Here is a 24,488-nt window from a genome sequence, read left to right as displayed (position 1 = left end):
AGTTTTTAAAAGTTGGTTCAGTGGTTTTGTTGTTGTTGTTGTTGTTGTTTTGTTTTTTTTTTTTTTGTTCTTTTTCTCATTAATCAACATTCCTACCTTTAACTACAGTAGGGTCTATGGCAACCAACCTCTTTTGTTCTTATATTACTTTTTTCTTATGAACGATTTCAAGTTAGCATCTTGATATATCAGAGTGTCTGAATATCAGACTATTTCCACTCAACTTAACTTTTCAAGAAGTTAAATGTTTTACTTTTAATCCTTTTTTCCTGAATTCTAAGCAGAATTCAGAAATATCACTATGTTTATGTAAGTATATGCAGCCTAAGTGACATATGTAATTACTTGAATTTGTCTCTGTGAAGCTTCATGTAGTTTATTATGAAATGGTTTTGAATAAAAAATAGAGATGTTTAACTATAGCCTTATAGAAATTTAATTGTGTTTATGTAACTCTTGTGGATCTTTTTTTAAAATATATTTTTATTTTCCATGTTTACATTCCAAAAGCTTTCCTCTTTCCCAGCCCCCCACCCCATATGTCCCATAAGTCCTCTTTTCTCCATCCATTCTCCTATCTTTCCCCCTCCCCTTTCTCTATCCTGGTACTCCCCTACAATACTGGATCAAGCCTTTCCAGGATCAGGGCCCTCTTCTTCCTTCTTCATGGGAATCATTTGATATGCTAATTGTATCTTCAGTATTCAGAGCTTCAGGGCTAATTAATATCCACTTATCAATGACTGCATTCCATGTGTATTCTTTTGTGATTGTGATTCTTTTGTGATCCTCGCTTAGGATGATATTTTCTAGTTCCAACCACTTGCCTAAAAAAAAATCATGAATTCGTTGTTTTTAATTGCTGAATAGTATTCCATTGTGTATATATACTACATTTTCTGTATCCATTCCTCCATTGAAGAATATCTGGGTTCTTTCCAGCTTCTGGCTACTATAAATAAGGCTGCTATGAACATAGTGGAGGGCTAATATCCAATATATACAAAGAACTCAAGAAGCTAGACCCCAGGGAACCAAATAGCCCTATTAAAAATGGGGTACAAATCTAAACAAAGAATTTTCACCTGAAGAAATTCAGATGGCCGAGAAGCACCTTGAGAAATGCTCAACATCATTAGTCATTAGGGAAATGCAAATCAAAACAACCCTGAGATTTCACCTCACACCAGTCAGAATGGCTAAGGTTAAAAACTCAGGAGACAGCAGGTGTTGGCGAGGATGTGGAAAAAGAGGAACACTCCTTCACTGCTGGTGGGATTGTAAGATGGTACAACCACTAAGGAAATCAGTGTGGCGGTTCCTAAGAAGACTGGACATGACACTTCCAGAGGACCCCGCTATACCTCTCCTGGGCGTATACCCAGAGGATTCCCCAACTCTTGTGTATCTTTGTACAGTCATTCTAGGTCCAAAGATGTCATGTATCCTCTGATAAATCTTAGTATGTCCATGGATTATTAGTGATGTTTGTTTGATGATTAAAGACTTATATTGATCAGTATTGGTTACATATCAAGAAGACCCTCATGACACCTTTGAGCCCTTCAGAACAAAACTCTGTTCTCAGATGTGAGAAATAGAGGCATCCTTTGCTTGCAAATACTAATATTTGAAATATTGTTCATTCTGTGTATTTCATGTTTCATGGATTTCTTACTTCCAGTTATATTGAACAATTGAAGAGATTCTGGGAAAGCAGTCTGTCTCCAGGACTTGCAAATTAATTTTGATACAGCAGAAGGAAGATAATCTCTTTTAATGAGTAATTATATTCTCTACCACATACCTCACATAGAGCACGTGTGTACATATATCTGTATGCACACACACACACATAATATAGTATACTAGTTAAGATTTGGAGTCTAGATTTGGACTTGATGTTCTGACTTAGTTATAGTGGACAGTCAGGGTAACCTTTGTGTCTTTGAATATCCTTATCTGTAACTTGAGAAGAAAAATAGTACCCACTTCAATTTTTGAAAATTAGGTGTTTATAGGTTAGCTCACAGGTGTTGAATCAGTATGCATTATTTCAACGGAAACATATTTTGTGATGCTTTAGTGATAAAATAGCCACTAGTATATATACATACTTCAATGAAATAAATTTATAGCTAGCAGCAAACTACAGTGACTTCATTCTGTACTTGTACAAAATTGTTTGCTTCAGTGTGTGGCATGCAAAATCCTGAAAGAGTTAAAATTTTTCCTTGTTTTTCAGGCTTTAATTTAGGCTCATTTTTATACAAAAACTGTTAGCCTGGGTAAAGCTGCACCTTGAACACTTATGTAAACTGAGATTTTCAAAGTATATTAAAATTTGCCATAGTCTTCCCTTGACGATTGAGAGATTTGCATCTGGTAGCGATTCACTCAGCCGAATGGAAGGTCACGCTCCTTAAAGTGCTGATAAGCGGACACATGACATTTGCAAAGAGCAGTGTGCCTACTCGAGTGCCAGGGCAAACTGGAGAAAATTCTGTGCTTCTGATTTCATCAGAAACGTAGGGAATATTGCAAATGACACTACCAAATCAACTGTAAATAGATGATAATTTGATTGACATCTGGAAAGCTGTCACTGACTGAGCAGCCCATAACAGGAACATTTACTGAGTGCAAAGGCAGCTTTCAAATAAATCACATTTTGTCCAGTGGGGCCCAGCCAGATTATAATTGCATGTCCTTCCCTTCATTGCAAATTCCCTATTACCATTACCAGCAGTGTCTCATTTAAAGGAAGGTTGTCTTCCAAATATTCAGAGTGTCTCATGTTAACTCGTCACCTCCCTCCTTGAAGGCTTGCTATTTTCTGGAAAATCCAGCCATTGCTTCCCTTCATTCTAAAAAACTCATTAACTTTGCCTTTGTGTGTGTGTGTGTGTGTGTGTGTGTGTGTGTGTGTATGTGTGTGTGTGTGTGTGTGTCTGTGTGTGTCTGTGTGTGTCTGTGTGTCTGTGTAGAGGTACATATTATAAATTGTTTGGTGACATGATGGAAGTTAGGGTCTAAAGACATTTTAGCATGATTTTGTTATAGTCCTTAGAATTGTGTACTCTATTGTTTTTAAATAAACAGCATTTTGGCAATGGTCATTTTTGAAGTATCAGTACTTCAAAACTGAATGAGCACTTGGCTCCTCCCACTTGGAAATGTACAAGGTGCCCGTCTGGGCCTAGTGTTAGTTCTTGGACCCTGGGTCGTTCAATCCCAGATGCTTGGGAATATTGGGATACAGCGGCAAAAGCACATACCATTTACAGGTCCAGTTGCAGAGACAGTGTATGAAGTGAGAGACACTTGAGACATTATTAAGGCAGTGTTGACAAGTTAGTCTAGTTTGTTCTTTAAAAGCCAATGAGGTATTAATACCTGGTTAATAAGCTCATCCTGTAGTACAAAGTTATCTAGCCTCATTCTCCAAGTCAGCTGCTTTCCATTGATCAAGAAAAAAGAAAGAAACACTGTTCTTATTTGGTCTAGTTCTTTCTTGCTTCTAAATTTGGCTAACATACTCTGGCCTCAGGATAATATATCAGAGGTACTGATCAGAGTCTTTGTCTTAGAATCTCAAAGTAATGTGTTTTCATAAAAACATTTTTGATTTCCTGCTCGTAGGCATAATAAGTACCCACCAGAGAAGGATAATGTGAAGCAAGTTGCTCCTACTCTAGGAGTGGCCTCTCTTGTTCAAACAGAATAGAACCTGAAGGTTCTGTTGCTAGTCAGGACCAATGTGCCTTTGCCTTGCACCAAGCTCTCTATGTCACAAACAATCAAGGAACCATCTCTGGCTGTACAGATGTAGTTGCTTATTGTAGCCCCAGTGAAAGAACATGGGAGCCAAGATCTTGCTAATTGTAGTGAGCCTGCCTGCATTGTGAGTGTCAGATGATTTGACAGGACTGACATGCAGCTAAATGGAATAGGAAAAGACACGGCCGTGGACTGTTGGTCCATTAGTTTGCCCAGGCATCTTGTTTTACTAAGGAGCTCTCTAATGGTTTCTCGGCAATAATTACTCTCTCTCTTCCTCATGGTATTCAACATGACAGGCACTTGCCAAAGTCACAGCTAATATATTTGCACTCTAACAGGCCCCAATGCTGGGTCTCCTTGAGTACTTTGGCTAAGATATGAGTGATGTCTATGCTTTTTTTTTTTCCTTGAGAAAAATCTCTAATGCAGAAGACAACTGTTTTATTTTGGATATTAAGCAGGTATGTGGTGTGGCATGAGTGCTTGAGAAAAGAAAATGATGCATTAGCTGTGAACTCCCCATTGTATGTCTTGTGTATTAGTAGTTGATGATATTGAAACAGAGGAAAACTTTTATGGGCTGATTTACTTACACAGTGATAATTCAGACTTGATCCAGAAGCACAGATAGGGAGGGGGTTTCCATAGACATGAACTTCCAGGCAAATGTCTTGAAAGTACACAGTATGGGATGATTCTTTCATTTCAGATGATGTGCAATCGGGAAGTAGTTTTCCTACTTCCCACACTTTCCTCCAGTTTTTTAAACCAAAGAAGGCATCTTAGAGTAATTTAGCTTAAAAAAATGTTCTTCAGGTCACTTCTTTTTGATATGTAGTTGATTTCCCCTATAGCAAGATTTACTTTTTGGAAGTCAGTTTGAACTTCTATATTAAGTATTTTTGTTTAGTTAATAATTATTGGATTCTTTTGAGATTCCTAACACAGTTTGTTAGTGTATAGCTTTGGAAAACAGTGTATGTCATAGTCCTGCACAGTGACATGATCATTTTTCTTACAATCTTTGAATGGTATGGTCATAAAATAATCCTTGTGCTAGAAAATACAAGAGGAAGAAGAAATACATGCGTAGAGGCTATGCTTTGGGTTTCAGTGTCTCTTCTTCATATTCATGTATTTGTAGGGGGGTGGTCCTACTCAGAAGTTTAATCAGATTAAAGATCCCTGTTTATTTTTAATTTTTTATTTTTTTTAAGATCCCTGTTTATAAACTCTTTAGAGGGGTGAAGAAATAAGCAACAACTCGATTTCAGATACTTATTTTTTCAACATACAGCTATCTCTTAGAACAGTTTCTTACTTTTTAAAAAAAGTACTTATGTTTTGCTGTGTCAGAAAGAAGAGAAAAAATCTTAGAAACATATTAAGCATATGATGAAATTGAAAGGGTTCTGAAGAATCCTTTAGAATCTGTTTTCTTTGTGCAGGTACCAGATGTTGATGTTGGCAGCACTTATGAGGGTCACAGGACATTTAAAATCACTAGGCTGGGGTGAATAAAATTCCAGGTCTGTTGCACTGAAAATTATTTAAAACTTGTGTTTGTTTACTCAGTGGTAAGTAGTACAAAAAGCATTTTTTTCTATATGAGTGTGTTTTAAACAGGTACATTTGACATACATACATGATCAATGAAAATGTTTAAAACACATTTGTGTCCCAGGGGCTCCTATCACTGCAGGCCGCTGGTTCCGTTGAAGTCCATTTTCACATGTGCAGAGCTGATCACGCTGCACTTGACCTTCCTTGTAAGTTATTTGTTTCATGTACTAGAGGGCTAAGGCTACATAGCTGTGCAAGAAGGGGGAAAAGGCGTACGTGCTACACTTAGGTAGTATTTCCTTAGTGTTCTCTGACAGTAATTTTGAGAAGAAAAGAGGACTTTTTATGCCCACCCCCACTTTTGGGACTGAGCTAAGTTTCTCATTGATAAAATAATTAAGAGTTTATAGTTTCAATGCTAAAATAGAAAGTAAAAAACTGGTTTTGAGGAACAAAACCAATTCCAACAGGGGGTACCTCTCTGTACTCACTGTAGATTCTTATTTATTCTTGTTTTATGGGTGTCACACTTGAGTAGTTAGGTTGCCTCCTTTCTTAGTTTTCCAAAGGAGTTTAATACATAGATCCTCCAGTTTGCCTTGTTTCTTTAGTTAGGAGTTTGAACCAATGCTGTAAGTGCAACGAAATCCATTTCTTCTAGTCTGTGTTATCTATCTTATTACCGTCCATTACGATAGTATTCCAGCTTTCTGTGGGAAGGGAAGTATTTTGAATAGTCTGTCAGAGGAAATGGCTAGGAGGAAAAGCAGATCTCAGCAGCTCTCATTTCTGGGATTACGGCTGACTTCTTCCTTTTTAGCACACCTTTCAGGTTGTGTATAATTATACAGAGTGGAAATAAGAAAAATAGTATGTGTGATGAAGTTAATTTTTATACACCAAAGAAGTCCAGATGTTGCTTGTTCTGTTTGTAGATCCTGGTGCCTTGGTTTCATTCAATGACAAAGAGAGGTGTGGTGTTATTTGTGCTCTCATGTCGCTAAACCTCAGGAACATGCCAGGACATTTAGATTGAATTGTTATGTGAACATCACTGAATAGTCTTCACAGTCCTAGATGGTGTGGCCTGTTCCTTAAGGTTATGTGATACATTATCTTGCTCCTAAGTCACAAGACTATACAGCGTATTTCTGTTCTGCATATTGTAGTCAACCGGAACTGATATTTTTATATTTAAAAACATCTGAACACAGAAAAGATACAAAAAGAACACAGTAGAAATGCTGAAAATCAAGCATACATAGGGTGCACTTCTATGAGTGGAGTTTACAAACCTAAAGCCGTGGGTGAGTTGGTGAGTGAATGGTGTGTGACTTTGAGGACCTGGGGCATTATAACAAACTACTGTAGACTTTGTAAGCCCTCTGCACTTAGTTCGGTTTTTTAATTAGTTGTATTCTTTATTTACATTTCAAATGTTGTCCCCATTCCTGGTTCTGCTTTCCCCCAAAACTCCCTAATCCTTCCTCCCTCCCCCTGCTTACCAAGCCACACACTTCATCTTCCCTGTCCTATCATTCCCCTATACTAGGGCATCTCGCCTTCTCAGGACCAAGGGCTCTTCTCCCTTTGGTGTCCAACAAGCCATCCTCAGCTACATATGCATCTGTAGCCCTGGGCCCCTCCATGTGTACTCTTTGGTTGGTGGTTTAGTTCCTGGGAGCTCTGGGAGTACTGGGTAGTTCTTTAGTAATTAATCAAGTTACTGAATCTTTGCATTTTATAAAACTTATTTTTAAATGTTTGAATCTTATACTTAGATTAATATATGGATACATTGTACAAGATTATTTGACTGTTGTCAAGACATTTTTCATTTAAAACCTTTTTCTGATTAAAAACTAATATAAGAGCTGAAGTCTAAACAATGTCAGGATCATATCTTGTCATCCTGGAAAGTCGTCCGTGGGTGTGACAAGATGGAGATGCCCATTTGCGTAGCACCGTCTCTCAAGCCCTTCTGAGGACTGCCTCCTCCTCAGGCACAAATGTGTCTGTAGTAGTTTTTCTGGTTTCTCTCTTCTTCTTCTTTTTAATCATAGATTTATTTGTAAGCAGATAATTTACCATCAATATTTTGCTCCAACAATAAGGCCTTTGTTTTCTTGTCCTTCAGTTTCTTTTTTTTTTTCTTTTTCAACTATGTGTACATTAGATCATCTTATAAACATTGCTTCATGTCAATCTGTGGGACCACCGTGTTCTCATGGTCCATTGTCAAATGAAGCATTGTCTGAACAAGCTAGCTGTCACACACAGCCATTTGATGTTTAGATTGGTAGTGTATATAGCCACAGATCCTATATCCATAGGGTTTCTGATCACCAAGGACAGAATGTTTTAAACTGATGTATTTTAACTTACCATTGCTGTGATAATTACGACATAGGTCTTTTATATATTATATACATACCTATGTATGTATAAATTTATTATATTTACTTGTATTTATATTGCTAATCAGTATACTTATGTAAAGGAAACAGACTTACATGGTAGGCAGCATTGAGGGGGAATTTTAGAATGCCTTTGTCACGTCTGTAGTTTAGTGGAGTGTGTAAAATAAACAATGCCTACTGTGTGATGAACGCCAAAGAGCTAATCAATTATGGATATTACTCCTGGTTAGAACTCATGTAAGCTGTCCTGTATTATAGTTACTTGGAAATATGTATAGAAGCCTAATGTTTTGAGTGGGTAAATTTGTTTTGTAACCTGTGAAATGTGTTCCTGGGGATAGTGCATCTAACCTCTGAACTTTCCACTCATTGTCTATGCAGTGAGGATTCCAATAATGCTTTTCTTTTGGATGATATGAGGATATAGGAATACCTTTTGTAAATTTATATGCAGTTTGCTAATTTACTAATGTATTCTTGCCAAATGACCTAAATTAGAAGGAGGGTGATTTGGATCAAGTCCCTGAGCTCACTGTCTAGAGTCAGATTACATTTGTCCATTCTACTTGGAAGAGGTGTGTGTGTGGGGGGGGGCATCAAAGATGTATGATTTTAATCTTATTTTTGTTAGAGGCTATGACTACTCTAACCCCCATAGCTTCAATTAAAAAACTTGAAAATAGTTCATTTTCTATTCTAATTACTTGGCAGAAATTTAGAATAGCAAGAAACTAGTAACAACCAAATCTTTCCTTTGCACTTACAGATCAACAGAAGAGATTCTTGGGTCCTAGAGACCAAAGAAAGAATCAGCAGGAATGCCCAGGGTGAATGATGGATTGCAGAGCCTGGCTGGTAATTACTTTCACTGAGCTAAAACATTAACTTGATACATGGGAGCAAGGCCAGATGAAAATCGGGAGGTGGACCTCTTCCTCCCCTTGGAATGCCCATACTTGCCTTGTGGAGGTAGTTGTTTCTTTGGTGGGAGAGTCCAGCTCAGCTTCCTTTCCCGAGGCTCAGCATGGATTTTCGTCTACCACCCCGGTAGACAAGGAGTGGTACCCTTGTTTTGGCCATTGTAATGATAGGTGTTTAAGTCATCCTGCTTTCTGAGATGGCAAGAACTCACAGTTTCTCAAGACTTTTCAGTAGGATACCCGATAACAGAGAATTTCTCCTCTTGGGGTTCAGCTTTTTTGTATTTTTTTTTCATAATGTGGGCTCTGGAACCCACATGGTTGATAAGCATTTTAGCATTAACTTAGCTTTTGGAATTTTGTAACATGGCTACTGAACAGATTCCTTACACTGAGCTAGAGAATACTGTTCTCTTCAGAAGAGCCAGGGGATATTTTTAATGACATATAATAGTTATTAATACTTCACTACTTTGCTATCTAGGAAAGATTGTGATGTGCTTATGACACCATGTATGTTTTCATTCATGCATGGTTTCAGATGGCCATAGAATGTAAAGTATGTGAGAACTCATTCAGTGCCACTGTGCTCTCTGTGACTACCGTCTCAGCATACAGTACACTTGAACTTGAATTTTCTGAGTTTAAGTTGATTATTACCTCATGGGAATAATAGTTATTGTTTTGAGAGACTTAGAGTAGATTAGATCTTAAAATCTATACTAAAGATAGAAATGGCACTAGATGATGAACTCTCCCGTATTGTTTCTTTTATTTTAATCATGCTCCATTTCTCCAACCACGATGTTTTGTGCTGGTCAGGAAGTTCTCTGTTGTGTGCCATATTGTTGAAAGTCTAACTTTCTGATATCAGAGTCCATGGTTTCTTGCCATCCGCCGAACAGGCTGACCTGAACATCTATTGCCATGCTAGCCACAATGGGTACTTACTAATCTAGCCGGCAATTGTGGGCATGCACTACAGTCAGTGAAAAGGATGCTTATCAGTCATGTTGTTTTTGACATCCATGGAGAGCCAGAAAGGCAGATAATGGATATTGAATTTACAGATGCTCTATTTCTAATGTCAGATTGTGTTTTGTGTATTTATGAGTTAGTTATATTTCTGACATATAAACATTTCTCACATGTGATTTTACAGATATATTCTCTTGCAACAGACATTCTGTGGAAGCATGATTTTGTTGTTGAAACATCTACCATTCTTTGCTTTCTTAGACGTCTGAATTGAAGGTGTACTATTTTGAGTATCTATAAATACTCAGTCTAGCTAGCATAAGCGTTTAAGTTGAAAGGCTTCAATTATAAAAAAGATTCCTTTAAAGAGCTGATTTTTGTGGAATTTTTAAGTAACATGAGAATATTATTGATAAAAGGAACTTTTATTAAACACTGTTAGTTTCTGTGGGATGTACTTGTTGACTCATTGACAGCATGGAATACTGGTTTGGTAGTTTATCTATTTTCTTTACTTACGTGCTTTGAGAGTTGGTGTATTGTTTTTTCAAACCTTCATTGTCACAAACTTGGAGCACAGGGCTGGAGATGGTTCAGTGGTTAAAGACACTGTTCCTCTGGAAGAGGAGTAATCTGGGGTTTGATTTCCAGCACCCAGGGTGGCTCACAACTGTCTGTAACAGGCACTCGTGGTGCACATATATCTATGTAAGCAAAGCACCCATTCACATAAAATAAAATAAATGCAATTTTTGAGTGAGGGTGCTATCTTTTTTGAAAGATTCCTAATCTTGAAGTGACCTGTTCTATTTTTTTTTACCACAACATTTTCCTCAACCCCATTTCCTATATTACAGAAGGACCAAGTCATGGCATAAGGAAAATTGGAAAGTTTTTGTTTTTATACTAGCATTTTCTGTAGTTAGACTTGTAAATCATGTCTTTACTGGCTTCTATAAATCTCAGGCCCTTGGGAATGAAACCCATGACGTGTCTTACTTCAAAAGGTGAGAAAACAAGGAACTCAAATGTTCTCTGCAGCAGAGCTGTGTTCATGCCCCTCCTTAGCATCATCACCTGGGGAAGTGAGGAACAGCATTCCCATCCACCTCTTACTGGGAGTGGCTTGCATGGCTTGGAGGAAGCTTTGGGACTGAGCAGAGGTTTATAACTACTGCTGTCTGGCCTTCCTTGACCATTGTTTCCCCTTCCAGGATTCCTGTAACTGTCAGCTGATGGTTCATACTCCCAAATGTTTCTAATACTGCAATGATGTCAGAAGTATTTTTTTTAAAGGCTAGGATTAGCAGTTACAGTTTTTCTTCAAACATCTTTGGAGTGGAGAAACTTCTGTCAAACGTGGAGCCCTCTTTTCCTCTTTTCTATCTTCCTGCAGTTTTCCCACTTCTTTTGCTAACTTATTCCACCTACATTGCTTTGGAATCCCCACCCTACAAAAATTAGTCAACATTGATTATATCAATTATACTCTGTCTCCACTTTGGCACCACTCTTTCTGTGGATCTTTATTGAGCATTGCATCTTCCTTAAGTTAGTTAAAGGCCTCAGGGAGGTTGAAAATTGGTCTAGACAGTGGATGAATCCTGTGAAGGGTGATTCAAGTCTTGGGGTTTTCCTGAGATAGGTCCTGATTTAGACCTGGTAATATTTGAATGCCTGAGGTAAAGGCATTAAGTGTCAGAACAGATGCTTCAATGGAAAGAACAAGCTACAGGGCACAGGAAGAGAAGATGATTGTGTTCTGTAGGGGGTATGTGCTATATAGTTCAGCTTAAAATTAAGAAAGACTTCATACATTTACATTCATACTTGTTTCCATGCTTAGGGTAGATGCTGTCTGTATGACATAGGAGGGTGTCTGATAGGCTCAGAAGCTTTTTACTCTCTGGCTTTTAAGGTAATAGGATTTCATCATTGTCTTAGTCACTTTTATATTCGTGTGTTAAAATACCATGACCCAGGTAACTTGCAACATTTTTTTGAGGTTCATAGTTTTAGAGGGTTAGAGTCCATGACCAGTGTGGTAGTGCGTATGGCATCAGGAGGCAAGCATGGTGCCTGGGGAACACTCTTCCATTCTTGGTCAGAGTGCAAACTTGTACAGCTACTTTGGAAGTCAATATGGATGTTTCTCAGAAAATTTGGAATTGATTTACTTTAAGACACAGCTATACCACTCCTGGGCATATACCCAAAGACACTCCATCTTACCACAAAGACACTTGCTCAACTATGTTTATAGCTGCTTTATTCATAATAGTCAGACTCTGGAAACAACCTAGATTTTCCTCAACCAAAGAATGGATAAAGGAAATATACACTTAAACAATGGAGTATTACTCAGATGTTAAAAAATGACAATGTGAAATTTTCAGACAAATAGATTAGACTACAAACCAACCAACCAACCAACCAACCAACCAACCAACCAACCAAAAATACCATGATCCTTAGCAAGGCAACACAGACCCAGAAAGGCAAGCATGATATATACTCACTTGTAAGTGGATATTAGTTGTTAAGGATAATCATACTGCAAGTCAAAAACCCAGAGAGGGTAAGTAACAAGGAGAGAGGACTGTGGTGGGCGTGGGTACATGGATCTTCTGGAAAGGGAAAACAGAATTTGTAGGTGGACCAGGGGCAGGTAGGAATAGGAACAGGATTGACACTATTTTTCAAGGAAAGGAAAAGTTGCCTAATCAAGAAAGGACAGTTCATTTATCGAATACATACATACATACATACATACATACATACATACATACATACATACGTACGTACATACGTACATATATACATACATCATGCAAAATTCATTGACTGATCTAAATCCCTATATTCTTCCCTCAACCCTAATTCCCCATAGCAAAGACTTACTACAGAGAGGAGTGGGCCATACTGGAAAGTGTAAAATTAATGATAACATAGACTATTGTTCTGATTGCTTTTGTTGGCTGAGAAATTCAGCTTTTTAAAAGCTGGGTTGAGTCTTACAGTAGGAAAATAGTTCCCTGTCCTCTGATCTTTCTGTTATGTAATGGTAAAGTGTTTTCTTAGCCACCGCTGGATAATGATGCAACTGTCTCTTTTACTTCCACAGAACAACCCCTTCACAGTTTTCAAATAGATACTTAAAAATAATCAAGGCAAATACTTGTACCTAATGTGAAAACACTGATGCCTATGCCTGCCCCGTCTTTCCTGGGGGCATGTTGTAGACTAGGAGCATGAAAGCCCTAGCTCTCAACAAAGAGAGAGATGCCTCGTGATTTTAGTCATGGAGATGAACAGCCTTGAGAGTAGGCACTGGACCAAGTTTTCTCCAGTGCTTCCTGAGAGGAACTATGCTAGGAGAGGGTAGTGATTACTTCCTATCTGAAATTTAGAAAATTAACTGCTTGCAATAAGGCTGTGGAGCTCAAAAAGGCAATGAGACAGCCCTACCTTCTGAGGGAGACTCTTACCACAGTAAGAGGCCGAAGCTGTGATGGATACCCAACACTGGGCATCACCTCTGACCTACTGTTTTATTATCTTACGTTCCCTTCCTGGAATTCGCATCCTCGATGCAGAAGCTACAGAGCTACCATCAGCTTATGCTGGGTCTGCCTGCCATTGTGAATTCTGACTCAAAACGGAACATATATATTCCTCCTTCTCTTCTGTCTTTAGGTTGCTGGCCAGAGCTAAATATGCTTTCTCTAGTCCTTTAGGTCTCCTTTTCTTTAAAGCTTTTGTGTCTGCCCTGTAGCTGTTATCTGCCAGGTGGCTGACCTCCATGTTGGCTTAACTCAAACCCTTCCCTGTTCAATTCTGTGACCGCTGCTGAGGTTTACAGCTTACCTGCTTTCAAGTTTCTCTTTTCAATTTTAGTAAAATTGTCTTTGAACATCTAACAACAAGAAGTCACACCATGCATTCCATTTCTATAGAATTTATTTATTTATTTATTTATTTATTTATTTATTTATTTATTTATTGTTGCAATACTTGGTTGGCAAGCTCTCCTTTCTGGTGAGATGGCAAAGTAGACAGAGTTTTCCCCACATGGAAGCCCACTGATGGTGAAGTTGCCTTATTAACTGCCTTGATTTTACTTCTTGTGTCACCTTCATGGAAGATGTGTTAGAGTAAACCGTTATTATGTCTCCTGCTGCTTACAAACTGAGTCTCTTTTTCTCAGTCATCTTACTTCTGCTTTGGGTTGTTATGATGACAGAGGAAGCATGTTTTGAGAAACATGAAAAACCATTGTCATTCTGAGAGCAGTTAGTTAGTTTTCATTGTGTTCCTTTAGCCTGCCGTGTTTGCTTTAGTGTCTGAGTTTGGTGACAGTTCTGTTATTATATTAAAGATGTTTCCTGCCATACATTTTCCATTTCAGTTACGAAAACTCACTTTATTTCCTAAGATGAATTATAATTAGGATTGTTTGGTACTGAGACTCTTTTCCTCACTTAATACCCCTAATGAGATACAAATGTTCTAAATGTCCTTATGAGCGGATTATATTTAGAGAGGAATCCACTTATTTTAGTTAACTAATCCCTTTGCTCCTGTATCACACATCCTTATTAGGCCCTCACGTTCCTGCTCCTTATGGAATTCTTGTGAGATCAGACCTCTGCAAGCAGTATGATTAACTTTCAGGGTCAGAGGTATTGAAAATGTCAGTGGAATTTGTTGATGCTCCATACCTTGTTGTAACAGCACTCTTCTTAGACACATTAATGATAAATACAAGACTTTTTCTAGTCTTACAAAGCAAATTTTTTTAGTGATCTTCTTGTATTTATGTCAGTTTTCCATAGAATAAAATAATGGACTTATTTTGAATTTTTTTCACTCTGTTCTCCTGCCACCCTTAGTATCTTGGAATGGTTTTTCTAACTCAATGGGTCATTGTTTGTTGTACTTGATGTCCCAGGAGAGCAAACTGTGTGTGGTGTTGAACATCACTAAGTGATATCTGTGCAACATCTAGGGATCAGTACTGGGTACCCTTCCTGATGACTGTGTTTATTTTGTACAGAAAGCAGAGAGAAATAGCATTTTGAACAGCTTGATTTGTAAAGTTGCTTTTTGAGTTCAAATCCTGGCTTTATTGCTTACTGTTGACCTATCTGTAGATGAATTATTGGACTTCCTTATTCTCTGGCATTCTGCTATACATACAGGTGATTATAATGCTACTTGCCTTGTGGGTGGCTACGAGGATTCTGTGAGCACATTAGAGAATAGTACCAGTTGCAGTCGCTGTGTATATTTGTATGATAGTGTCTGGTTGAATTTCTACAAGTATTGTCTAATATTATTCTCTCTTGGTCCATTCAACCAATGAAAAAATATTACTGACTTTGTAAAAGGAATGTCATAAAAATATAATAGTACCCATAATTTTGTTACTGGTATCAGAGTTGGAATTGTAGGACAAATTTCTTCTCATCTATTAATCTAGATGGAATTGCGTCTTCAGGAACCTCCCCACTTCGTTGATTATTATAAGATGTAGGAAGGTACTCAAGTTCTATTTCTTAAATCTGTGGTGATTCAGTTCATTCATTTTAAAATTACTTTAAGTATAATTGTTTCTTCTTTTACGTGACTTTGGCTTTTACTTGCCATGGTTAATTAACACCAGTTCCCTATCAGTAGAGTCTAATTATATCAGAAGTCATGTTAATTAGTTATGATTCACTGTATTAGTGGTGTTAGTTCTTTCTTTTGGTTTATGAGCAGACAGGCATGTAGTTATGTTGTCCCCTTGTCTTTGATAAACTCATGTGACAGGTCAAAAGAAGTGATAATAGAAAAGAAATCTGTCAAGAAAGCTCAAAGTGAAGCAAAGAAAAAGTATTCACACTGAAAATAAGATTTGAACTAATTATAAACAGGATTCCTGGAACAGGGTAACTGACCAAGGGCACATCAAGGCTCTCACTGGTGTCAGAACTGTGTGGAGTTGGGAAAGCAAAGAATTCATCAAGCCACAGAAGAGCTACCTAGTGAGCACTATGCACTGTTCAATATAGTGTTCTTGTTTATAAATTAAACAACACACCTTGAAAGTACCCCTATGTGATAGAGAAAATAACGTCTATTCTCCTGCCTGTTATTGGCAATATTTTTCTCACCCCTGTAGTTTAGTCTTTTTCCGGATGTGATACAAATGTAAATCATACAGTGTGTATTTGTAAGTGTGGTGGTTTCATTTGAGATTCATGTCTGTTGTTGCATGTAAGAACCTTTGGGGTTTAAGCCAAACTGTAAGACTTGCCTGAAGATAGAGTAGGGAGGGCTCTTATTGTAACCTGGCTAGGCTCTGGTCGGGAGTACACATTCAACATGCAGCGTGAGTCCTGGCTTCAAGAATCCTGTGGGAGCTGAAACATGTCTCAGCTGAGGCCCTTAGGAGCTGCCACAGGTGGTGGGGGGGACTGGCCTAGTGTGGTGAGGAGAGAGGATTATCCAGAGGTGAAGCCCAGCAGGCTATGGAGCATGTGAGGAAGTTACTTTCTCCCATTCTTCTCTGCTCTTTGCCTAAATTACTTTTCTGGCATTACTTTTCTGATTTTGCTTCATTACATGGCTCCTTTTCTTTCCATTCCACCTTGTCACCACAGTAATGTGTTTCCAGTACTGGTACCGCACTTTGGATCACTCCTGTTGTTAAATCAGGTGTCATGTTTATAGGGACCAATCTTTGCTGCCTTCTGGCGATGGCAATGCCATTGTGCTCCTGAATTCACACTGTTGTACATGTGGGGAAGGGGCTTGTGCGGCCTCGTGATGAGCTGTTGGCAGTTAATGGTTGCTAGAAGAGGAAGAATCATTCTTCTCATAATTATAGCCATTGCCAAATTGCCCATGCTTCAATAAATAACCACTAACTCATGCCCCTGCAAGCAACCTTAATTAAATTGAGTTGGTTACAGAAAAAAAAAAAAGACAAAGAAAAAAAGAGAGGAAAGGAAAGAAAAGGAAGAAGGATATGAAAATGGGAGAAGTGAGAATGAGGGGGCTCAGTGTTGGGAGATGATAATGGGGTTAAAATGACTAAAATTCAATATAACGCATGTATAAAGTTGTTAAAGAATAATGAAAAGGGACCTATCTCAGTTTATCTGAAGTTTTCCATTGCTTCCCACAGGGAACAACAGCATAAATGTCACTGAGATGTTGGTGAATTGGGGGCCCCTTAGAGCTGCAAGTCAAGGGTTCGGTAGTCCCAAACCAGTTATAGGCTCTTTTGTAAAGATCTTGGTAAATCTTCTACCAATTGGGATTCTATGGATTTTTTTTAACATTTATTTTTAGTACTGGGGAATCAAACCCAGAGTTCATTATATAGTCATGCATTTTCCAAGTGTCCATCAACTGAAACATACTCCCTGTTCCTGGGACCATATTTTTAAAGGTACAGTACACAAACTAGATTGAACTCTGTGGCAAAGACATAATGGTGAAGTAATGAAGCATTGGTAATTCTTGGGCCATGATCAACTAACTCATCCTTTGTGTAATCCTCATCAGCAGACTCCTGAAGCTGCATCAAGCTAAGTAGGAGATTCTAGCTTGATTAATAGTTGTCTGTCTGTGGCATAGGGGTTGAAGTACTGTAAAAGGGGGTATTCAGAATAGCTGTACTTCCCACAAAAACATTTACCAAAAGGTAGTTTGTTCATATAAATACTCATGCTGGAAAGATACTATCATTAATTACAAAATAGTAACTAGAGTTATAGCTGAAGTACATTTTATACTTAGGGATAGGTTCATCAGAGAAAAGACGGTTTCTTGTCTGTTATAGGCAGGAAACTGAGGCAAGGGCAATTTAGCCTGAGGTCTGATCGCTGGTGGTAGGGGAACAGAGACTCACACTCAGGCAGTCTGCTTGAGACTCTGTATTCTGCTGTGTATATGTGTGGCCTTCGGAGTTCTAGCATATTAGTGAGTGCCTGAAGGACGCTCAGGAAACTCATTGTGTGTCCTTCATTTTAAGAGCAAGGTCTTCAGGAGACTTTAAGATGATCATGGTGAGTTGGAGTAAACTCGATTATCCTGCCAGAGGCCCTGGTCGCTGAAGGAGGTGTTAGGTTGGCTTGTTGCTGGTCTCATGTCAGGGGACAGAGAGATGCCGCTCATCTAGGAAGACTCACGAAATTGGCGTTCCTTTCTATTCTATGCCTTGGCCCTGGCCCTCTCTTGCCTGGGAATACGTTAATTTGTTCTCTTCCTGTGCTCTCTGCCACTTATTTTTCCCAGGGAGCCTGGAATCCCCATTATCTTTTCTAGGCTGCCCTCTCTATTTGCTTGACCCATCCACCAGGTCTCTGTATGTAAAGTACTGTTCTAGCTGCTGCCAGATACCCATGCTCCTGGCTTGCTTTCTATTGTGTTAAACATCGCTTGTGGGCACTTGTGGGGGAAGGCCTTCCTTGGCTTACACATTCCAGATCACTGTCCATCACTGACGATGTCAGAGCAGGAGCTCCAGCAGGAACAGAGATGGGAACCTCAGCAGAACGACACTTGCTGCTTGCTCCCAGGCCCATGTTCAGTTACCTTTCTCATACCTCCCAGGACCACCTGCCTACAGATGGCACTGCCTGCTGTGGTCTGGGCCTTCCATGTAGCTCAGCCCCCAAGAAGCTGTCACATAGACATGCCTACAAACCAAACTGATAGGAGTCATTCAGTTCATTCTTCCCCAGTGACTAGTGTGTGTCAAGCTGACAAAAGCTAACCCTCATGCCAGGTATGAAGGAGAATACCAGTGCAATATATTCACTAGTCGCTGACTTTTTCCTCCATATTTTCTACAATTAAGAATGTCCTTCTCAATTTCAACTCAAAATACCTGAAAAGAGTCCTTGTTTAGTTAAGAGAGAGTAAATTTCCCCAGGTAAGTTCCCATATGTTTTCTGTAAAAACCAGCACACACTTTCTTTGTATTTCACCTCCGTCGATGAGAGTCTTAGAACAGTAATCAGCCAGGATAAGCCACTCAGCTCCTGTTGCCTTGCATTTTGTTGGGCAATTTTAGCTCTTTTTTTTTTTTTTTGGTGCTATTCAGAAGAGTCTGCTTCTTGTCACAACACTGGCATCCCAGGTTCTGTGATCCTTTTCTTTGCAGGTCCTGGAGCAGTTGAACTGTAGGTCTGCTCACCTAAGTAGGTACAATGGTACAAGATGCTCGGGAGGGGGGTGTGTGGTTCCATTCCGGTTCCGGTTCTGGTTCCGGGAAGGCCTGGTAGTGTGTGCACATGGCCACTGCTTTTGTAAGGTTGGCATGTGTGTGTTTATATCCCCCAGGCCTCTGTTCTTCCCTTCCCTTCTAGAGCCTTTCCCTCCTTTTGTTGGCCCTTTACTCCATACTTGGGGCTTTGTGCATGCTAAGTGTGCACACAACTGTCTATGTGTAGCAATAGCCCTGCATGCTTTCTCTTACAGCTTTTTATGGTTTATCCAAGGAGTGGCTAAAGGACCTGGTAAATGTATGCTCCTCCTTCCCTCTGCCTCTTCCTTCTCTTCCCTCCTGCTCCCCTCTCTTCCTTCTTTCCTCCTCCTTCCCTCTTCCTTTGCATCCATTTAGTTCCATCTCTGGCTCAAGAATGTGTTCTTGAATAGCTCCTTCAAGAAGTAAACAGTGCGAACCTTAGTGCATCTTAGTTCATGACCCATTTATGTGTTTGTGGCCCAAATCCTTCCATGTGTGATATTACCTTCTTAGAATAATTGAGGCCTTCGTGAAATACAGAATAGCTGTGTGCCCTGTCAGATAGGATGTGAAGGCCCTGTGGAATCCTTTGCTAGTGGGATACTTTAAGGCACATTTGCACTACACTGAAGGCTTAAGTATGGGCCCAAGTTTAACCTTATCTCTTAGGTTAATGGGTTCGGCACAGTTTGTTTAAGGTCCTAGGCCTTTCTGTAAACTGAAAACGTGCTCTTTTCCCCCCAAAAGTCCCCACTGTAGAAGTGCGGATTCTGTGCTAACATCCAGCTCTCACCGTTCGGACATTAAATACAGTGTTTTCATTTCACGTCCTTTGCAGCTGCTTCCCCTTTGAATGTCTTTTGAACCCTGAGTTGTAGTGGCTGGAGCTGGAGGGCTGGGGTTGGTTGGTGGTGCATTTTTATCCCTGCTCAGAGCCCTTTCTTGGCGTGTTACCTTGCTGCTCAGGTCGCCTTCAGTTTCTCTACAGGACAGTCTTCTTGGGGTTGGAGACTTCAAAGAAAATCTTCTGACAGTGTCGTTGCTCTTCGTTGGGCAACCTCCTCAGCTGTGTAGCCAGAGCCTCTTTTGAGTGTAGGGCAGCTTACCTGTCTGCATTCACTTTTCTCTGATAGTCTTTACCTGTTTGGTACCAGGCTTAGTGTTCCCTAGTTTCTTAATCTTGTCCTTTCCTTATCACAATTGTTCCTTTAGTAGAGTTGCTAGTATATTTATGTACTGCTCTGAACTAGGTTTTAAAGTCCTGGAAGAACTTTAGCCAGGTATGGTAGAGGCACTGTATAGACCTTTTATGGTGACATAGACCTGCAGATTCCATGCTGAGAGGTAGAACAGGTTACCCTCATTCACAGGATAACCTAATTTAAGATTACCTTCAGCTATACAGTGAGTTCAAGACTACCCTGGCTATTTGAGGCCCTGCATCAAAACAAACACTTGCAATAAAGATTTTATACATTTAAAAGGATTTTAATATTTCTGTCTGGAAAGATTACCACTATTCTTTTGGCTAATTGTGTTGTCAACTAATATTAGTTAAGACTGATCTAATTTAAATATGAATTTGATGTTTGAATTTAATATTTTAAGGCAGCATGGAAAGAAGGTGAATGGTATAGTGGCTTCAATAGAGGCTGAATTTATGAATGAATTTTAAATTCGAGTTTGTTGTATAGACACTGTGATCAAGTGCTAAGTAAGTAATGTGAATGATATTGTTTAAAGCTTTTCCCAAACAGATCTTAAATCTTAATCAATATCCAACTGTCTGAACTGTAAAATTGTTTCAGTAGACCAACTGAGCTATGGGTAAATGTGTAGAAATCTTGGAGAATGCAAAAGTGCAGGCTTAGATATGATACAAGCGTAAGCCATTATGATTTACATAATTTATCTCCTCAGTATAAATATTGTACTTGTAAAGTTAAAACTGCTGTCCTGGAAATCAGATTGTGTTTGTCTTGAGTATTTGTGGGCCTGGCAGAGGTTTTAGGGTTATGTTTGTGTTTAGATTAAATTTGAATGGTAAGTTAAGATTTATGGTGAACAGTATGTAGAAAATATTATTTGCTTTTTCAGAGCTTATGAGTAAAAGCAACATCTGAATTTAATGTTTGAGAACCAACCAAATTCAAGAAATATGATACAATTCTATTTTAATTGTTTCCCTTAATTGTTCCTAACTTCTGATCATTTACGGTTTATGTGTTTATGATATTAACATATTTAGTACCCTGTCACTGGTTACATTTAAGTTTCTGTAGTCATACTTTCAGGATTTTTTTTCTCTTAAGACAGGAATAATATGAGACCTCTGTTTGCCCAGAGTCCTAGATGATTGTATTCTGATTTTGTTCATTACATGAGATATGCTCACATGGTTTGCTTCTGAATAAATCCTTTTAAGAATTAGTCAGTCTTTTCCCTGAAATGCACCTTTTACCTATTCATCCATTCATATATGAATCTTGTGTCTCCCTCTCCCTCCCTTTTTTCCTCCCTCTTCCCCTCCCCCTCTCAAATATTGGTCATAGGCTTGCTGTAGCTCTAGGGTAAAGGCTGTCCTTGGATCAGAAATCCGTAAAACAAAACAACAGCAAAAAATGATACTGCTTGGTAAGAACTACGGCTGTGAATAAAACAGAGACATTGTGTGTGCTCTAGGTAACTGTGAATGAAGCTGAGGAGAGAAATAAAGGAGATAGTCACCAGTCTACACACTATGGACCTGTCTACACAGACAGGGTGCCGTCCAAAGACTTCCAGGAGGAAACAGCACCTTTGCCTCCATATTCTTTAGTTCCAGAAAGGTGAAAATTGACACACCGTTAAAACTCAAGGCAACCAAAGCTCCATGTCCTCAACCAGAGCTCTCATTTTAGGTCAGGAAAGTCTTTGCTCTGCATCTTACCTGATGAGAAGATGAGAATGTGTTCTTTGAGATCCTTTCCTCCACAACAGAAATAAGTGTTTGTTTTAGAAAATTTGAATTGGATATTTTTAACCATCAGTCTCTAAGATGCCTTGTTGATAGAGTAAATTTAAAAATGAATCTCTATTGAATCTGGACAAATAAACCACAGTTTGAAGCTCCAAAAGAAATGTATACCATTAACTGTCATCTTTCAATATTAGTTTTCTCTGAATGTATGTGGTCATAAATCTTTCTTTATGTTTCTGTCTATTGGTAATTTCATACAAATGGAATTGTCTATGTTATTTTGCATTAATCTTCTTTCATTTGCATACCATTTTAAAGCATCATTCACAACATATCTGTGCATAACTGTGGATAATTATGTAACTTCAATATGGGGGTTGCAGTAAATTTGGCCAAAGCAGAAGACCCTGAATATACAGCAACAAAATCCCTGATGATTCAAAAGCAAACACGTGATGAGTTTATTGTGTGTCTGTGGTCTTGCTTGCACTGTGGTGCCCTGTCACTTCATTGCAGTCTGCATTTGGAAGCACAAGATTTGCAACGTCTTCTACAGTCCCTCACACCCTGTGGGCTCACCGGTGGCCTGACATACCTCAGCTCAGGATTGAAACTATCGTATGCAATTATTAAATTCAGTGCTTTTACGAAACCTTGAAGTTTCGACTTTTATAGAAACAGGATGGTTTAATTATGGTAACAAACACTTTTAGTATTTTTCTACCATCGTTTTTTTAGCATTTAAGTACAAATGAGTATTAATGAGCATTTGGGATATTATTGTGTTAGAATGTTTGATTTCAAAATTGCTGTTTGTTGGTGAGTCTTGGTGCACACTTGGGAGGTGGAGGCAGAACCAGGTGTGCAGTGTGCTTGTGAAGAGCTGGGGGGGGGGGGTAAGACCCTGTCTTACCCACCCTTCCTCAACAGGAAATAGGCATCACGAGTAGCTTTTCTGAATTTCATGAAAAATTACTATGGCTTGGGGTAGAACAGAATTTCCAACCATTTCTAAGATGGCCCAAAACATCCTTACATCATGTTTTATCATGTATTATGTGAAGTGGCATCCTTAGCATTGGTCATTATAAATCAAAGACCACCTCTCCCTGAAGAAGTTTAATCTCTGCATCCTGCAGTAGCCAAGATTTAATTCCCTATGTAAAAATAAGCATCAACAAAAAACCATGTCCATCTTTGTATGCAAATTTCCATCAATAAATGAACACATTTGTATATGTGCATATACATATATATATATATATGCACCAAAGAATCTTTTAAATAATTTTATTATTGTTTTCAATATGCATCTTATGCATCTGTACACTTAGAATTATATAAAAATGTTTTGATAGAAAATGAATTGTGAGTAGAAAAAATTAGAAGCCTTGGCTGATGCCAATACTTTATTCTACCACCACATGCTAGTATTCTATCAATATATCATGTCTCCCTTATCTATTTATCAGTTGATGAACTAGATATATTTTAACATTTAAGCTAATTGGGGGAGTCGTGCGGAATAAAATGAGGAAGGACTGAAGTTCTCAGAACCTCAGTCAAGAACCTTAGGAGCTTGAGAGTTTGTTAGGGTTGAGAGTGCTTGTGAGTAAATGCTGAGAGAATGCAGTGAGTGGCAGAGGTCTCATGTTGAAAACAGGATCACATGACCAGTCGACCTGTCAGACTCACCAGAGCGCTTAGTCTCCTTTGCTTCTCCATATACTGAGTAAATACTGAATCAAAATTGCTCATGTTCGTAGTTTGTTTGTAGTCTTAGAGTCAGTGTCTGTTCTATAGCCAACCTATTGCCTTAAATTCATGATTTCTGGGATTACTCTATCAGCAGACAGCAGCAGCAATATATTTTGTTTAGTCATTGGATTTTTATTATTATAATAATACTGTCCCTAAAAGCAGGCAAAAGAATACACACACACAAACACACACACACACACACACACACACTCACACAAACACACACATACACACACGTACATGCATACACACATAAACACACACAAACTCACACACACACAAACACACACACGTACATACACATACACACACATATACACACATATCCCTATCCTCAGGGATCAGAAATCCTTAATATAATCTCATGGCTGTCTCACATTAAGACCTGCTTCCTTGTCCTCTCTTCTATTGTATGTGAAAGTTTCTGACATAATACAGGCTTAGTAAATTGTGACTTTTGCATTTTTATTTTAGGTTATTGATTTGACTACAGTAACTCAGATCAGTTTGATAATAACATTTTAAAACTGAAAATGATCTGTATATTATGATAATATATCATTGCATCCTGTAGATGTATTTTTACATTTATCTGTCTCTGTGTGTGTGGGTGTGTGGTGGTGGTGATCTAAGGACAGTCTGTTGGAGCTGCTGCTTTCCTTTGACTGTGTGGATTTCAGACTGGTTAGCAAGCGCTTCTACCTGCCAAGCTGTCTATCTTAGGGCTTAGCTCCCAATGCCTGCATCTTTGTCTCAGAATATTGTTTTCATGACGCTTGAAATTCTGTGTAATATCCTTGCCTGGCTTCAGTACACCCTGAGGTCAGGGCTTGCAGAGACCATAATTCCTCCTTCTAAGT

The 24,488-nt window shown here is 38.7% G+C and overlaps 2 protein-coding genes across 41 annotated transcripts in view; one reads left to right on the top strand and one right to left on the bottom strand.

The window, feature by feature from the left end:
• Positions 1-24,488, bottom strand: part of LOC127696398 (uncharacterized) — an 837,478-nt gene that overhangs the window by 397,412 nt on the left and 415,578 nt on the right. The window lies entirely within an intron of this gene.
• LOC127696395 (ubiquitin-conjugating enzyme E2 pex4-like) overlaps positions 8,533-24,488 on the top strand; it is a 312,120-nt gene continuing 296,164 nt past the window's right edge. For 23 of the 24 annotated variants that reach the window (XM_052199092.1, XM_052199093.1, XM_052199076.1 and 20 more), the window contains exon 1: positions 8,533-8,621. In XM_052199092.1, the coding sequence (XP_052055052.1) occupies positions 8,585-8,621 (37 nt within the window). In that variant the 5' untranslated portion in view covers positions 8,533-8,584. The remainder of the gene's footprint in view (positions 8,622-24,488) is intronic. The other variant, XM_052199068.1, reaches the window with a different exon arrangement.

This window comes from Apodemus sylvaticus, chromosome 11, assembly GCF_947179515.1.
Source record: "Apodemus sylvaticus chromosome 11, mApoSyl1.1, whole genome shotgun sequence".
In the NCBI taxonomy this organism is placed as follows: Eukaryota; Metazoa; Chordata; class Mammalia; order Rodentia; family Muridae; genus Apodemus; species Apodemus sylvaticus.
The sequence above is the reverse complement of the archived record's forward strand: the minus strand, read 5'-3'. Positions and strand labels throughout refer to the sequence as shown.